The sequence below is a fragment of the Atractosteus spatula genome, chromosome 5 (genome assembly GCF_055471065.1).
Source record: "Atractosteus spatula isolate fAtrSpa1 chromosome 5, fAtrSpa1.hap1, whole genome shotgun sequence".
Lineage (NCBI taxonomy): Eukaryota > Metazoa > Chordata > Actinopteri > Semionotiformes > Lepisosteidae > Atractosteus > Atractosteus spatula.
The window spans coordinates 12,059,988-12,076,377 of NC_142710.1; the positions used below are offsets into that span (position 1 = coordinate 12,059,988).

General features: G+C 51.3%; 1 protein-coding gene across 1 annotated transcript in view; it reads left to right on the forward strand.

Annotated features, from left to right (window-relative positions):
• The first annotated feature begins 167 nt into the window (after positions 1-167).
• The window catches only part of rec8b (REC8 meiotic recombination protein b), a 23,411-nt gene continuing 7,188 nt past the window's right edge, over positions 168-16,390 (forward strand). The window contains exons 1-14 of the mRNA XM_088916741.1: positions 168-399; positions 2,099-2,167; positions 3,127-3,269; positions 5,004-5,079; positions 5,671-5,791; positions 6,616-6,685; positions 10,966-11,033; positions 11,368-11,467; positions 12,031-12,106; positions 12,710-12,884; positions 13,105-13,236; positions 13,852-13,924; positions 14,480-14,604; positions 15,489-15,537. Coding sequence (XP_088772867.1) covers positions 344-399; positions 2,099-2,167; positions 3,127-3,269; positions 5,004-5,079; positions 5,671-5,791; positions 6,616-6,685; positions 10,966-11,033; positions 11,368-11,467; positions 12,031-12,106; positions 12,710-12,884; positions 13,105-13,236; positions 13,852-13,924; positions 14,480-14,604; positions 15,489-15,537 — 1,333 coding nt within the window. The 5' untranslated portion in view covers positions 168-343. The remainder of the gene's footprint in view (positions 400-2,098; positions 2,168-3,126; positions 3,270-5,003; positions 5,080-5,670; positions 5,792-6,615; positions 6,686-10,965; positions 11,034-11,367; positions 11,468-12,030; positions 12,107-12,709; positions 12,885-13,104; positions 13,237-13,851; positions 13,925-14,479; positions 14,605-15,488; positions 15,538-16,390) is intronic.

Below are 16,390 nucleotides of genomic sequence, written 5' to 3' on the forward strand. Positions count from 1 at the left end.
TTAGTGTTGTTCAGCTATTTTACGTTCTGGCTCTGCGCTTAACTATACAACCAAAGTTTCAGTTGGGATCTCGAGAGAGGGGAATATTGATCCGAATATCGGAATAACTTTTAAAAACTGATCGAAATGATTTCGCCCAGCTTGACGCTGGGATTTTAAACGGAAAACTCAACACTGTTGCGCATTTCTCTATGGTTACGTTTTAACAAGGGTCTTTTAAAAAAGCTGTCAGGGAATATCAGCGCAGACAGGGCGCAGGTCGATCTGCTCATCGATTAGTATCTCGTGCTGGGACAGAAGCGGTCGATCGCCAATCACCGATCAGTAACAGAGACCCGGGACCATGTTTTACTACCCTAACGTGCTGCAGAGACACACCGGCTGCTTCGCCACCATCTGGTGAGATCATCGTCCGGCTACAAAACTTTCCTATAGGATTGAGGTGGTGTGTGTGTGAGTGTACAGTACCTATAGGATTGAGGTGGGGTGTGTGAGTGTACAGTACCTATAGGATTGAGGTGGGGTGTGTGAGTGTACAGTACCAATAGGATTGAGGTGGGGTGTGTGTGAGTGTACAGTACCTATAGGATTGAGGTGGGGTGTGTGAGTGTACAGTACCTATAGGATTGAGGTGGGGGGTGTGTGTGAGTGTACAGTACCTACAGGATTGAAGTGGGGTGTGTGAGTGTACAGTACCTATAGGATTGAGGTGGGGGGTGTGTGTGAGTGTACAGTACCTATAGGATTGAGGTGGAGTGTGTGTGAGTGTACGGTACCTATAGGATTGAGGTGGGGTGTGTGAGTGTACAGTACCTATAGGATTGAGGTGGGGTGTGTGTGTAAGTGCACAGTACCTATAGGATTGAGGTGGGGTGTGTGTGAGTGTACAGTACCTACAGGATTGAGGTGGAGTGTGTGTGAGTGTACAGTACCTATTGGATTGAGGTGGTGTGTGTGAGTGTACCAATAGGATTGAGGTGGTGTGTGTGTGAGTGTGCCTATAGGATTGAGGTGGTGTGTGTTGATGAGTGTACCTATAGGATTGAGGTGGTGTGTGTGAGTGTACCTATAGGATTGAGGTGGAGTGTGTGTGTGAGTGTACAGTACCTATAGGATTGAGGTGGAGTGTGTGTGAGTATACGGTACCTATAGGATTGAGGTGGTGTGTGTGAGTGTACCAATAGGATTGAGGTGGTGTGTGTGAGTGTACCTATAGGATTGAGGTGGGGGGTGTGTGAGTGTACCTATAGGATTGAGGTGGTGTGTGTGAGTGTACAGTACCTATAGGATTGAGGTGGGGTGTGTGTGAGTGTACCAATAGGATTGAGGTGGAGTGTGTGTGAGTGTACAGTACCTATAGGATTGAGGTGGTGTGTGTGAGTGTACAGTACCTATAGGATTGAGGTGGGGTGTGTGTGAGTGTACCTATAGGATTGAGGTGGTGTGTGTGTGTGAGTGCACAGTACCTATAGGATTTAGGTGGGGTGTGTGTGAGTGTACCTATAGGATTGAGGTTGGGGGTGTGTGTGAGTGCACAGTACCTATAGGATTTAGGTGGGGTGTGTGAGAGTGTACAGTACCTATAGGATTGGCCTGTGGATTGTGTAAGTATATGGGATATCAGATTGTGTTATATGGAATGTGTATCCAGTGTGTCTCCAGCTCCCCCTGCTGGCCCGGTGTTGTATAACAGCTGTGTATCCCAGTGTGTCTCCCCCTGCTGGCCCAGTGTTGTATAACAGCTGTGTATCCCAGTGTGTCTCCCCCTGCTTGCCCAGTGTTGTAAAACAGCTGTGTATCCCAGTGTGTCTCCAGCTCCCCCTGCTGGCCCAGTGTTGTATAACAGCTGTGTATCCCAGTGTGTCTCCAGCTCCCCCTGCTGGCCCAGTGTTGTGTAACAGCTGTGTATCCCAGTGTGTCTCCCCCTGCTGGCCCAGTGTTGTATAACAGCTGTGTATCCCAGTGTGTCTCCAGCTCCCCCTGCTGGCCCAGTGTTGTATAACAGCTGTGTATCCCAGTGTGTTTCCAGCTCCCCCTGCTGGCCCAGTGTTGTATAACAGCTGTGTAATGGTGTAATGTGTGTTTTTGTTGTGTTCAGGCTCGCTGCCACGAAAGGTATCCAGATCACCCGCCGCGAGTGTCTCAAAGTGAACGTCGGGCAGACATGGTGAGGCTCTGTCTCTCCCTGTGTGCGGCTGTTTGCAGCACAACGAACTTGAGAGTCTGTCACTGTGCGTCTTTCTCTGTGTGTGAGCATGTCTCTCAGTGTGTATTTCTGTGTGACTCTCAGTGTGTGAGTCTGTGTGTCTCTCAGTGTGCGAGTCTGTGTTAGTACTTCTCTCAGTTTGTGTTTCTTTGTGTATGTCTGTGTGAGCATATGTCTCATTGTGTGTTTCTGTATGTGAGTGTAAGTACGTCTCTCAGTGTTTGTTTCTCTATGTGAGTGTGTCTGTATGTTTCTCAGGGTATGTTTCTGTGTGTGAGTGTTTGTGTGTAAGTACGTCTCTCAGTGTATGTTTCTGTGTGTGTGTCTGTGAGTGAGCACATTTCAGTGTGTGTGTGTGTGAGTATGTGTTTGTGTTTAAGTACGTCTCTCAGCATGTGTTTCTGTGTGTAAGTACATCTCTCAGTCTGTGTGTCTGTGTGTGAGTGTTTGTGTGTAATCATGTCTCTCAATGTGTTTCTGTGTGTCTGTGTGTGCATATGTCTCTCAGTGTGTTTCTGTGTGTGTGTATATGTCTCATTGTGTGTTCCTGTATGTGAGTGTAAGTACGTCTCTCAGTGTGTGTGTTTCTCTAGGTCAATGTGTTTCTGTGTGTGTGTGTGTCTGTGAGTGAACACATCTCTCAGTGTGTGTGTGTTTCTGTGTGTGAGTATGTCTCTCAGTGTGTGTTTCTGTGTGTAAGTTTAAGTTCATGAGTTTGTGTGTGTCTTTGTGTGTGTCAGTCTCAGTGTGAGAGATAGTGTCTGTCTGTTTTATGCATAAGAAATGAAGAGATTCTTCAACAACTATTTTACTCAAAAGTACCATTACTTGTCTCTCAGGGAGTTTATTATTGCTTATTTATTATTGAGAGGAACATGTGGGCTCATTGTGACATAACACCTCACTTCCTGTGTCTACAGTGATGACATCATGGACTACGTGCTGGTGCGAGTGGAGCCCCTCCTGCCTGACCTCCCCCGACCCCGATTCTCCCTCTACCTGTCCTGTCTGCTGCAGTATGGAGTCGTCCTGGTCTACCACCGCCAGTGCAACTACCTGCTGGGTACATTAACACTGCACTGAGAGAGAGGGGACAATACAGACACACTGACTGACTGGACACTCCAGTACATTAACACTGTACTGAGAGAGAGGGGTTAATACAGACACACTGACTGACTGGACACTCCAGTACATTAACACTGCACTGAGAGAGAGGGGTTCATACAGACACACTGACTGGACACTCCAGTACATTAACACTGCACTGAGAGAGAGGGGTTCATACAGACACACTGACTGACTGGACACTCCAGTACATTAACACTGCACTGAGAGAGAGGGGTTCATACAGACACACTGACTGGACACTCCAGTACATTAACACTGCACTGAGAGAGAGGGGTTCATACAGACACACTGACTGGACACTCCAGTACATTAACACTGCAGTGAGAGAGAGGGGTAAATACAGACACACTGACTGACTGGACACTCCAGTACATTAACACTGCACTGAGAGAGAGGGGTTCATACAGACACACTGACTGACTGGACACTCCAGTACATTAACACTGCACTGAGAGAGAGGGGTTCATACAGACACACTGACTCACTGGACACTCCAGTACATTAACACTGCACTGAGAGAGAGGGGTTCGTACAGACACACTGACTGACTGGACACTCCAGTACATTAACACTGCAGTGAGAGAGAGGGGTTCATACAGACACACTGACTGACTGGACACTCCAGTACATTAACACTGCACTGAGAGCGAGAGGTAAATACAGACACACTGACTGACTGGACACTCCAGTACATTAACACTGCAGTGAGAGAGAGGGGTTCATACAGACACACTGACTGACTGGACACTCCAGTACATTAACACTGCACTGAGAGAGAGGGGTTCATACAGACACACTGACTGACTGGACACTCCAGTACATTAACACTGCACTGAGAGAGAGGGGTTCATACAGACACACTGACTGGACACTCCAGTACATTAACACTGCACTGAGAGAGAGGGGTCAATACAGACACACTGACTGACTGGACACTCCAGTACATTAACACTGCACTGAGAGAGAGGGGTCAATACAGACACACTGACTGACTGGACACTCCAGTACATTAACACTGCACTGAGAGAGAGGGGTTAATACAGACACACTGACTGACTGGACACTCCAGTACATTAACACTGCACTGAGAGAGAGGGGTTCATACAGACACACTGACTGACTGGACACTCCAGTACATTAACACTGCACTGAGAGAGAGGGGTCAATACAGACACACTGACTGACTGGACACTCCAGTACATTAACACTGCACTGAGAGAGAGGGGTTCATACAGACACACTGACTGACTGGACACTCCAGTACATTAACACTGCACTGAGAGAGAGGGGTTCATACAGACACACTGACTGGACACTCCAGTACATTAACACTGCAGTGAGAGAGAGGGGTTCATACAGACACACTGACTGACTGGACACTCCAGTACATTAACACTGCACTGAGAGAGAGGGGTTCATACAGACACACTGACTGGACACTCCAGTACATTAACACTGCACTGAGAGAGAGGGGTTCATACAGACACACTGACTGACTGGACACTCCAGTACATTAACACTGCACTGAGAGAGAGGGGTTCATACAGACACACTGACTGGACACTCCAGTACATTAACACTGCACTGAGAGAGAGGGGTTCATACAGACACACTGACTGAACACTACAGTACATTAACACTGCACTCTCTTTCTGCCTGGCTGTAGAGGAGATCCAACATACTCTGGAGAGGCTGATTCGCTCTGAGAAGCACCTGAGGATCGATATGACAGAGCCAGAGAGGTTAGAGGTCAAGAGCAACACTGACACCCATCTGTCTCACTGTCTCAGTCCTGACAGAGAAGGGCAATCTATAAGTGGGGTACCTTTATATAAACCTATAAGGGGGGTACACCCGTATATGCAACTATAAGGGGGATACACCTGTAAATGCACATATAAAGGGGGTACACCTGTAAGCGGGCTACACCTGTACACACCCCTATAAGAGGGGCACACCTGTACATGCCCCCATAAGGGGGGTGCACCTGTACATACACCTATAAAGGGGATACACCTGTACAATACATGCACCAATAAGGGGGGGCACACCTGTACATGCACCTATAAGGGGGGGCACACCTGTATATGCACCTGTAAGCGGGGTACACCTGTACATGCACCAATAAGGGGGGGCACACCTGTACATGCACCTATAAGAGGGATACACCTGTACATGCACCAATAAGAGGGATACACCTGTACATGCACCAATAAGCTGTAGTAATAAAGTCTCAATTTCTACCAATGACATCACTGCGACTCTATTGCCATGGCGCCCAGGCTGCTGTCACTGGTATCCCGGCACACAGTCTGCTCTGTGTCTCCCTCCAGGGTCAACGTGAACCTGCCGGACCCACTGTCTCTCCTCATGGACACTGAGGGGGCCCTTGACCCATTCTTCGGGGTCATGAGTGCTGACCTCACACTGCCCAGTCCACTGAGACTGCCCCAGGTGAGACACACTGACCTAACACTGCCCAGTCCACTGAGACTGCCTCAGGAGAGACACACTGACCTCACACTGCCCAGTCCACTGAGACTGCCCCAGGAGAGACACTGACACTGATCTCACACTGAGACTGCCCCAGGTGAGACATACTGACACTGACCTCACACTGCTCAGTCCACTGAGACTGCCCCAGGAGAGACACTGACACTGATCTCACACTGCTCAGTCCACTGAGACTGCCCCAGGAGAGACACTGACACTGATCTCACACTGAGACTGCCCCAGGTGAGACACACTGACACTGATCTCACACTGCCCAGTCCACTGAGACTGCCCCAGAAGAGACACATTGACACTGACCTCACACTGAGACTGCCCCAGGTGAGACACACTGACACTGATCTCACACTGCCCAGTCCACTGAGACTGCCCAGTCCACTGAGACTGCCCCAGGAGAGACACACTGACAATGACCTCACACTGCCCAGTCCACTGAGACTGCCCCAGGAGAGACATACTGACCTCACACTGCCCAGTCCACTGAGACTGCCCCAGGGGAGACACACTGACCTCACACTGCCCAGTCCACTGAGACTGCCCCAGGAGAGACATACTGACCTCACACTGCCCAGTCCACTGAGACTGCCCCAGGAGAGACACACTGACCTCACACTGCCCAGTCCACTGACACACTGACACTGACCTCACACTGAGACTGCCCCAGGTGACACACGCTGACACAAGAGAGTGCAGCTGCTGAGGTTTTTGACACTGTAAGCAATATCTACAACCACTCACATGAACAGCCTGTGTGTGTGTGATTGCAGGTTCAACACATCCTGGAAGCAGCAACCCCAGAGCGGTCACCTGTGGAGTCTCCTCGAATCTCACCAGAGGGTCAGTCCCAGCGAGAACAGAGAGGGGTTAATACTTCAGTGAGAGAGAAGGGGGTTAATACAGCAGTGAGAGAGGGAGATTCATACTGCAGTGAGGGTGGAGGGGTTAATACAGCAGTAAGAGAGGGGTTAATACAGCAGTGAGAGAGAGAAGGGGGTTAGTACCGCAGTGAGAGAGAAAGGGGTTAATACTGCAGTGAGAGAGAGAAGGGGGTTAACACTGCGGTGAGAGAGAGAGAGAGGTTAATACTGCAGTGAGAGAGAGGGGTTAATACTGCAGTGAGAGAGAGGTTAATGCTGCAGTGAGAGAGAGGGGTTAATACTGCAGTGAGAGAGAGAGGATAATACTGCAGTGAGAGAGAGGGGTTAATACTGCAGTGAGAGAGAGGTTAATGCTGCAGTGAGAGAGAGGGGTTAATACTGCAGTGAGAGAGAGGGGTTAATACTGCAGTGAGAGAGGGGTTAATACTGCAGTGAATGAAAGGTTAATGCTGCAGTGAGAGAGAGGGGTTAATGCTGCAGTGAGAGAGAGGGGTTAATACTGCAGTGAGAGAGAGGGGTTAATACTGCAGTGAGAGAGGGGTTAATACTGCAGTGAATGAAAGGTTAATGCTGCAGTGAGAGAGAGGGGTTAATGCTGCAGTGAGAGAGAGGGGTTAATACTGCAGTGAATGAAAGGTTAATGCTGCAGTGAGAGAGAGGGGTTAATGCTGCAGTGAGAGAGAGGGGTTAATACTGCAGTGAGAGAGGGGTTAATACTGCAGTGAATGAAAGGTTAATGCTGCAGTGAGAGAGAGGGGTTAATGCTGCAGTGAGAGAGAGGGGTTAATACTGCAGTGAAAGAGAGAGGTTAATACTGCAGTGAGAGAGAGGGGTTAATGCTGCAGTGAGAGAGAGGGGTTAATACTGCAGTGAGAGAGGGAAGGGGGTTAACACTGCGGTGAGAGAGAGAGAGGTTAATGCTGCAGTGAGAGAGGGGTTAATACTTCAGTGAGAGAGAGGTTAATGCTGCAGTGAGAGAGAGGGGTTAATGCTGCAGTGAGAGAGAGGGGTTAATACTGCAGTGAGAGAGGGGTTAATGCTGCAGTGAGAGAGAGGGGTTAATACTGTGGTGAGAGAGAGAGGTTAATACTGCAGTGAGAGAGAGGGATTAATACTGCAGTGAGAGAGAGGGGTTAATACTTCAGTGAGAGAGAGGTTAATGCTGCAGTGAGAGAGAGGGGTTAATGCTGCAGTGAGAGAGAGGGGTTAATACTGCAGTGAGAGAGAGAAGGGGGTTAACACTGCGGTGAGAGAGAGAGAGAGGTTAATGCTGCAGTGAGAGAGAGGGGTTAATACTGCAGTGAGAGAGAGGGGTTAATGCTGCAGTGAGAGAGAGGGGTTAATACTGCAGTGAGAGAGAGGTTAATGCTGCAGTGAGAGAGAGGGGTTAATGCCGCAGTGAGAGAGAGGTTAATACTGCAGTGAGAGAGAGAAGGGGGTTAACACTGCGGTGAGAGAGAGAGAGAGGTTAATGCTGCAGTGAGAGAGAGGGGTTAATACTGCAGTGAGAGAGGGGTTAATACTGCAGTGAATGAAAGGTTAATGCTGCAGTGAGAGAGAGGGGTTAATACTGCAGTGAGAGAGAGAAGGGGGTTAACACTGTGGTGAGAGAGAGAGAGAGGTTAATGCTGCAGTGAGAGAGAGGGGTTAATACTGCAGTGAGAGAGAGAGGATAATACTGCAGTGAGAGAGAGGTTAATGCCGCAGTGAGAGAGAGGTTAATACTGCAGTGAGAGAGAGGGGTTAATGCTGCAGTGAATGAAAGGTTAATGCTGCAGTGAGAGAGAGGGGTTAATACTGCAGTGAGAGAGAGGGGTTAATGCTGCAGTGAGAGAGAGAGGTTAATACTGCAGTGAGAGAGAGGGGTTAATGCTGCAGTGAGAGAGAGGGGTTAATACTGCAGTGAGAGAGAGAAGGGGGTTAACACTGCGGTGAGAGAGAGAGAGAGGTTAATACTGCAGTGAGAGAGAGAAGGGGGTTAACACTGCGGTGAGAGAGAGAGAGGGGTTAATACTTCAGTGAGAGAGAGGGGTTAATACTGCAGTGAGAGAGAGGTTAATGCTGCAGTGAGAGAGAGGGGTTAATACTGCGGTGAGAGAGAGAGAGGTTAATACTGCAGTGAGAGAGGGGTTAATGCTGCAGTGAGAGAGAGGGGTTAATACTGCAGTGAGAGAGAGAAGGGGGTTAACACTGCGGTGAGAGAGAGGTTAATACTGCAGTGAGAGAGAGAGGGGTTAACACTGCGGTGAGAGAGAGAGAGGTTAATGCTGCAGTGAGAGAGAGGGGTTAATACTGCAGTGAATGAAAGGTTAATGCTGCAGTGAGAGAGAGGGGTTAATACTGCAGTGAATGAAAGGTTAATACTGCAGTGAGAGAGAGGTTAATGCTGCAGTGAGAGAGAGGGGTTAATGCTGCAGTGAGAGAGAGGTTAATACTGCAGTGAGAGAGAGGGGTTAATGCCGCAGTGAGAGAGAGGGGTTAATACTGCAGTGAGAGAGAGCGGTTAATGCCGCAGTGAGAGAGAGGTTAATACTGCAGTGAGAGAGAGGGGTTAATACTACAGTGAGAGAGAGAGGATAATACTGCAGTGAGAGAGAGGGGTTAATACCGCAGTGAGAGAGAGGGGTTAATACTGCAGTGAGAGAGAGAGGTTAATACTGCAGTGAGAGAGGGGTTAATACCGCAGTGAGAGAGAGGGGTTAATACTGCAGTGAGAGAGAGGGGTTAATGCTGCAGTGAGAGAAAGGGGTTAATACTGCAGTGAGAGAGAGGGGTTAATACTGCAGTGAGAGAGAGTCTGGAGTTAGAACTACAGTGAGAGAGAGGTTAATACTGCAGTGAGAGAGAGGGGTTAATACTGCAGTGAGAGAGAGGTTAATACTGCAGTGAGAGAGAGGGGTTAATACTGCAGTGAAAGAGAGGGGTTAATACTGCAGTGAGAGAGAGGGGTTAATACTGCAGTGAGAGAGAGGTTAATGCCGCAGTGAGAGAGAGGGGTTAATACTGCAGTGAGAGAGAGGTTAATACTGCAGTGAGAGAGAGGGGTTAATACTGCAGTGAGAGAGAGGATAATACTGCAGTGAGAGAGAGGTTAATGCCGCAGTGAGAGAGAAGTTAATACTGCAGTGAGAGAGAGTCTGGAGTTAGAACTACAGTGAGAGAGAGGTTAATACTGCAGTGAGAGAGAGGGGTTAATACTGCAGTGAGAGAGAGGTTAATACTGCAGTGAGAGAGAGGGGTTAATACTGCAGTGAGAGAGAGAGGTTAATACTGCAGTGAGAGAGAGGTTAATACTGCAGTGAGAGAGAGGGGTTAATACTGCAGTGAGAGAGAGAGGTTAATACTGCAGTGAGAGAGAGGGGTTAATACTGCAGTGAGAGAGAGGTTAATACTGCAGTGAGAGAGAGAGGTTAATACTGCAGTGAGAGAGAGGTTAATACTGCAGTGAGAGAGAGGGGTTAATACTGCAGTGAGAGAGAGGGGTTAATGCCGCAGTGAGAGAGAGTCTGGAGTTAGAACTACAGTGAGAGATGAGTTAATACAGCACTGAGCAAGAATGGCTGTAAGTGTGGTTTCTAAGTGTACCCTCTAAATGTGTCAAGATTTTGGTGTCAAGATGGGCGGAGTTATCTTGTGACAAGGGCGGGGCCACCTGCTGAGAGGCTGTGGCTGTCTCATTTGAGGGTGTGGTTATCACACATGGGGGCGGGGTCATCTCCTGAGAGGATGTGGCAGTCTTACATCAGGGTGGGATTATCTCCCAGGAGGGTGTGGTAGGTTCTAATCAGGGTGGGGACATCTCACGAGGGTGGGGTCATCTCACAGGGGGTGGGGCCATCTCACGGGGGTGGGGTCATCTCACGGGGGGTGGGGCCATCTCACGGGGGTGGGGTTATCTCACAGGAGGGCTGGGATATTTGCCCCAGTGTGGGGTCCTCCCTGCGAGGGTGGGGTTATCTCACAGGAGGGCTGGGATATTTGCCCCAGTGTGGGGTCCTCCCTGCGAGGGTGGGGTTATCTCACAGGAGGGCTGGGATATTTGCCCCAGTGTGGGGTCCTCCCTGTGAGGGTGGGGTTATCTCACAGGAGGGCTGGGATATTTGCCCCAGTGTGGGGTCCTCCCTGCGAGGGTGGGGTTATCTCACAGGAGGGCTGGGATATTTGCCCCAGTGTGGGGTCCTCCCTGCGAGGGTGGGGTTTCAGCCAGTACCCATCGGTCTGTGTGTGTTGTGCCTGCAGCCCTGACAGCCTCTCCAGAGTCCATCACCCTGAGGGAGAAGGAGCCGATTGTGACACCAGCTCCTGAGGTACAGGAGACACTGTCTCTCTCTCTCCCTCTCACTCTCCTCTCTCCTCTCCTCTCTCGCCTCTCCTCTCCCCCCTCTCTCCTCCCTCTCACTCTCCTCTCTCCTGTCCCCTCTCTCTCTCCTCTCTCCCCTCTCCCCTCTCACTCTCCTCTCTCCTGTCCCCTCTCTCTCTCTCCTCCCTCTCTCTCACTCCTCTCTCTCCTCCCTCTCACTCTCCTCTCTCTCTATCTTCTCTCTCCATCTCTCCCTCTCCTCTCTCCCTCTCCTCTCTCTCTCTGTCTGACTCTCCTCTCTCCTCCTCTCTCCCTCACTCTCCTCTCCCCCTGTGTCGCAGTTTGAAGGAGTGGAGCTGCCCGAGGTCACAGCCAGAGAGTTAGACTTGCTGATCGAGCAGCCAGAGCTCGTTCTGCTACAGCCAGAGAGGGAGGCCGAGGGTGAGACAGGCCCCGAGAGAAGCAGTGTGAGAATAGAGAGTGAGACAGACCCTGAGAGAAGCAGTGTGAGAATAGAGAGTGAGACAGGCCCCGAGAGAAGCAGTGTGAAAATAGAGAGTGAGACAGGCCCAGAGAGAGAGTGAGACAGGCCCTGAGAGAAGCAGTGTGAGAATAGAGAGTGAGACAGGCCCAGAGAGAGAGTGAGACAGGCCCCGAGAGAAGCAGTGTGAGAACAGAGAGTGAGACAGACCCTGAGAGAAGCAGTGTGAGAATAGAGAGTGAGACAGGCCCCGAGAGAAGCAGTGTGAGAACAGAGAGTGAGACAGGCCCTGAGAGAAGCAGTGTGAGAATAGAGAGTGAGACAGGCCCTGAGAGAGAGAGTGAGACAGGTGGACAGCAGTGGCATGAGGTGAAGAGAGGGACAGGGAGCAGCTGTCCTGAGCTGCAGTGGTGAGACAGGCCCTGAGAGAGAGAGTGAGACAGGTGGACAGCAGTGGCATGAGGTGAAGAGAGGGACAGGGAGCAGCTGACAGGCCACAGAGTGACTGGACTCTCTCCTGCAGGGCCGGAGGAGAGGGAGAGGGAGAGGGAGAGGGAGAGAGACCTGGAGCTGCTGGAGCCCCTGCCCACGGTGGAGCAGTGAGTGACAGCCTGAGGGGCACACTGGGGCTCTGTACAGAGGTACCCCTGGGGTTCACCCTGTCACAGCCTGAGGGACACTGGGGTTCTGTACAGAGGTACCCCTGGGGTTCACCCTGTCACAGCCTGAGGGGCACACTGGGGCTCTGTACAGAGATACCCCTGGGGTTCACCCTGTCACAGCCTGAGGGACACTGGGGTTCTGTACAGAGGTACCTCTGAGGTTCACCCTGTCACAGCCTGAGGGGCACACTGGGGTTCTGTACAGAGGTACCCCTGGGGTTCACCCTGTCACAGCCTGAGGAGCACACTGGGGTTCTGTACAGAGGTACCCCTGGGGTTCACCCTGTAGCAGCCTGAGGGACACTGGGGTTCTGTACAGAGGTACCCCTGGGGTTCACTTTGTCACAGCCTGAGGGACACTGGGGTTCTGTACAGAGGTACCCCTGGGGTTCACCTTGTCACAGCCTGAGGGACACTGGGGTTCTGTACAGAGGTTCCCCTGAGGGTAGACACATTGGGGTGTCTATGCAGGAGGGAAACAGACACAGGTCAGACTGCACTCGAGCGGCCTGTGTGACCTGTGTGACCCCTCTCTCACAGGCTTGTGGACACGGCACCAGAGCAGGACATCGTCCTCCTGCTGGACGAAGAGACGGGGCTGCCCATCACCATTCCTGCAGAGCTCGTCCTGGAGGTCACACCCCCGGTCAGCGTCTCTCTCCCACCCCTGCCACCCGAGAGAGAGGAGGACAGGGAGAGGGTGGTCAGTCCAGAGGTCAGTTACTCTCTCAGTGCAGTGTTAATGTACTGGAGTGTCCAGTCAGTCAGTGTGTCTGTATGAACCCCTCTCTCTCAGTGCAGTGTTAATGTACTGGAGTGTCCAGTCAGTCAGTGTGTCTGTATGAACCCCTCTCTCTCAGTGCAGTGTTAATGTACTGGAGTGTCCAGTCAGTCAGTGTGTCTGTATGAACCCCTCTCTCTCTCTCTCTATGTAGCTCCCTGAACTTGATCTTGTCACTCCTAAGAGACGAAGGCGTCAGCTACAGTTCATTGATCCAGAAACCCAGATAAGCCAGGATGCACTGCGTGAGCAGATTGAAGACCCTCTGGCTGAGACCCAGCGTCCGGTATGAGTGTGAGCTGTTCACTGAGTTTGATCCACTGTCTCTTTCAGTGTTATTAAACTGGAGTGTCCAGTCAGTGTGTCTGTATGAACCCCTCTCTCTCAGTGCAGTGTTAATGTACTGGAGTGTCCAGTCAGTCAGTGTGTCTGTATGAACCCCTCTCTCTCAGTGCAGTGTTAATGTACTGGAGTGTCCAGTCAGTCAGTGTGTCTGTATTAACCCCTTCTCTCTCAGTGCAGTGTTAATGTACTGGAGTGTCCAGTCAGTCAGTGTGTCTGTATTAACCACTCTCTCTCAGTGCAGTGTTAATGTACTGGAGTGTCCAGTCAGTCAGTGTGTCTGTATGAACCCCTCTCTCTCAGTGCAGTGTTAATGTACTGGAGTGTCCAGTCAGTGTGTCTGTATTAACCCCTCTCTCTCAGTGCAGTGTTAATGTACTGGAGTGTCCAGTCAGTGTGTCTGTATGAACCCCTCTCTCTCAGTGCAGTGTTAATGTACTGGAGTGTCCAGTCAGTCAGTGTGTCTGTATGAACCCCTCTCTCTCAGTGCAGTGTTAATGTACTGGAGTGTCCAGTCAGTCAGTGTGTCTGTATTAACCCCTCTCTCTCTCTCTTTCAGTCTCAGCTCTTGGTACAGGATCCTTTGCTCCGGAGAGAGCCTCCATCAGATCTCTTCAACAGACCTTGTACCTGTGAGTGAGATAAACATTTCCTCCAGCCTGTCAGTGTGGGACACCCCCTTCAGACTAAAGAGACAGTTCCTCCAGCCTGTCAGTGTGGGACACTCCCTTCAGACTAAAGAGACTCAGTTCCTCCAGCCTGTCAGTGTGGGACACTCCCTTCAGACTAAAGAGACTCAGTTCCTCCAGCCTGTCAGTGGGGGACACTCCCTTCAGACAAAAGAGACTCAGTTCCTCCAGCCTGTCAGTGTGGGACACCCCCTTCAGTCTGAAGAGACTCAGTTCCTCCAGCCTGTCAGTGTGGGACACGTCCTTCATGCTAAAGAGACTGTAGTTTTTCATGTCCTAATCGAGCTCTGGTCATGGGAAGGAAGTCCCAGTTGCCCTGTTTGTGCTTGACCAGCAGGGAGGCGACAGAGAGGTCGTGCCACCCTGTGTTGGCAGCAGTGCTCGTATTGCCGTCTCCTGTGTTTCGGTGCCGCTGCTCTGTGCTCGTGTCTGTGGCCCCACGGGCTCCTGCTGTCGTGTCACCCCATTCTTAACACCTCTCTTTCCCGCCCTCCCCAGACCTGCACCCCGACATCTTGGCTCTGTGGAAGCGCTGTGCCTTCGTCACCCCCACCCCGCTGTCTGTCTGGAGAGAGATGGAGAGGGAGAGGGAGGAGGAGAGAGCGGAGATCAGCGAGAGAGAGGTACAATCCCTCTGTCTGTCTGATTCTCAGGGCCTGTCTGTCTCTGTGTCTGTCTGATTCTCAGGGCCTGTCTGTCTCTGTGTCTGTCTGATTCGCAGGGCCTGTCTGTCTCAGTGTCTGTCTGATTCTCATGGCCTGTCTGTCTCAGTGTCTGTCTGATTCTCAGGGCCTCTGTCTGTCTCTGTCTGATTCGCAGGGCCTGTCTGTGTCTGTGCCTGTCTGATTCGCAGGGCCTGTCTGTCTCTGTGTCTGTCTGATTCTCAGGGCCTGTCTGTCTCAGTGTCTGTCTGATTCTCAGGGCCTGTCTGTCTGTGTCTGTCTGTCTGTGTCTGCCTGATTCTCAGGGCCTGTCTGTCTCAGTGTCTGTCTGATTCTCTGTGCCTGTCTGTCTGTGTCTGTCTGATTCTCAGGGCCTGTCTGTCTCAGTGTCTGTCTGATTCTCAGGGCCTGTCTGTCTCTGTGTCTGTCTGATTCGCAGGGCCTGTCTGTCTCAGTGTCTGTCTGATTCGCAGGGCCTGTCTGCCTCAGTGTCTGTCTGATTCTCAGGGCCTGTCTGTCTCAGTGTCTGTCTGATTCGCAGGGCCTGTCTGATTCGCAGGGCCTGTCTGTCTCTGTGCCTGTCTGTCTGTCTCTGTCTGATTCTCAGGGCCTGTCTGTCTCTGTGCCCGTCTGTCTGTATCTGTCTGATTCTCAGGGCCTGTCTGTCTCTGTGCCTGGTCACCTGTGAACCTGTCTATCTGTATGTCTCTCGATGTGTTTGATGCCTTATGTTATCGTGACGGTGTCTGTGTATTTTTCTCATGTGGTCTTGATCACTTGTGTGTGTGTCTCACTCTGATAATGCATGTGTGTTGCCGTGTCTCACTCTGATCATGTGTGCACAGGAGCTCAGAGAGATGGTGGAGCTGGGAGTGTCTCAAGTTGAGGTGTCCGGTAAGAACAGCTTCTAATTAACTCCTCACACTGGTACAGAAAAACATCTCCATCCCTGAGCTGTTACACACAGGAGCTGGGCCTGAGAGAAACCGCACCTCAACCCCAGAGTGGACACTTACCCTACTGACAGTGTCCTGGGATCTGTACTGACCGGCAGTCAGGACACCCCTACTCTTACTGACAGTGTCCTGGGATCTGTACTGACCGGCAGTCAGGACACCCCTACTCTTACTGACAGTGTCCTGGGATCTGGACTGACCGGCAGTCAGGACACCCCTACTCTTACTGACAGTGTCCTGGGATCTGGACTGACCGGCAGTCAGGACACCCCTACTCTTACTGACGGCGTCCTGGGATCTGTACTGACCGGCAGTCAGGACACCCCTACTCTTACTGACGGCGTCCTGGGGTCTGGACTGACCGGCAGTCAGGACACCCCTACTCTTACTGACGGCGTCCTGGGATCTGGACTGACCAGCAGTCAGGACACCCCTACTCTTACTGACGGCGTCCTGGGATCTGTACTGACCAGCAGTCAGGACACCCCTACTCTTACTGACGGTGTCCTGGGATCTGGACTGACCAGCAGTCAGGACACCCCTACTCTTACTGACGGTGTCCTGGGATCTGTACTGACCAGCAGTCAGGACACCCCTACTCTTACTGACGGTGTCCTGGGATCTGGACTGACCAGCGGTCAGGACACCCCTACTCTTACTGACAGAGTCCTGGGATCTGGACTGACCAGTCAGGACACCCCTACTCTTACTGACAGTGTCCTGGGATCTGGACTGACCAGTCAGGACACCCCTACTCTTACTGACGGTGTCCTGGGATCTGGACTGACCAG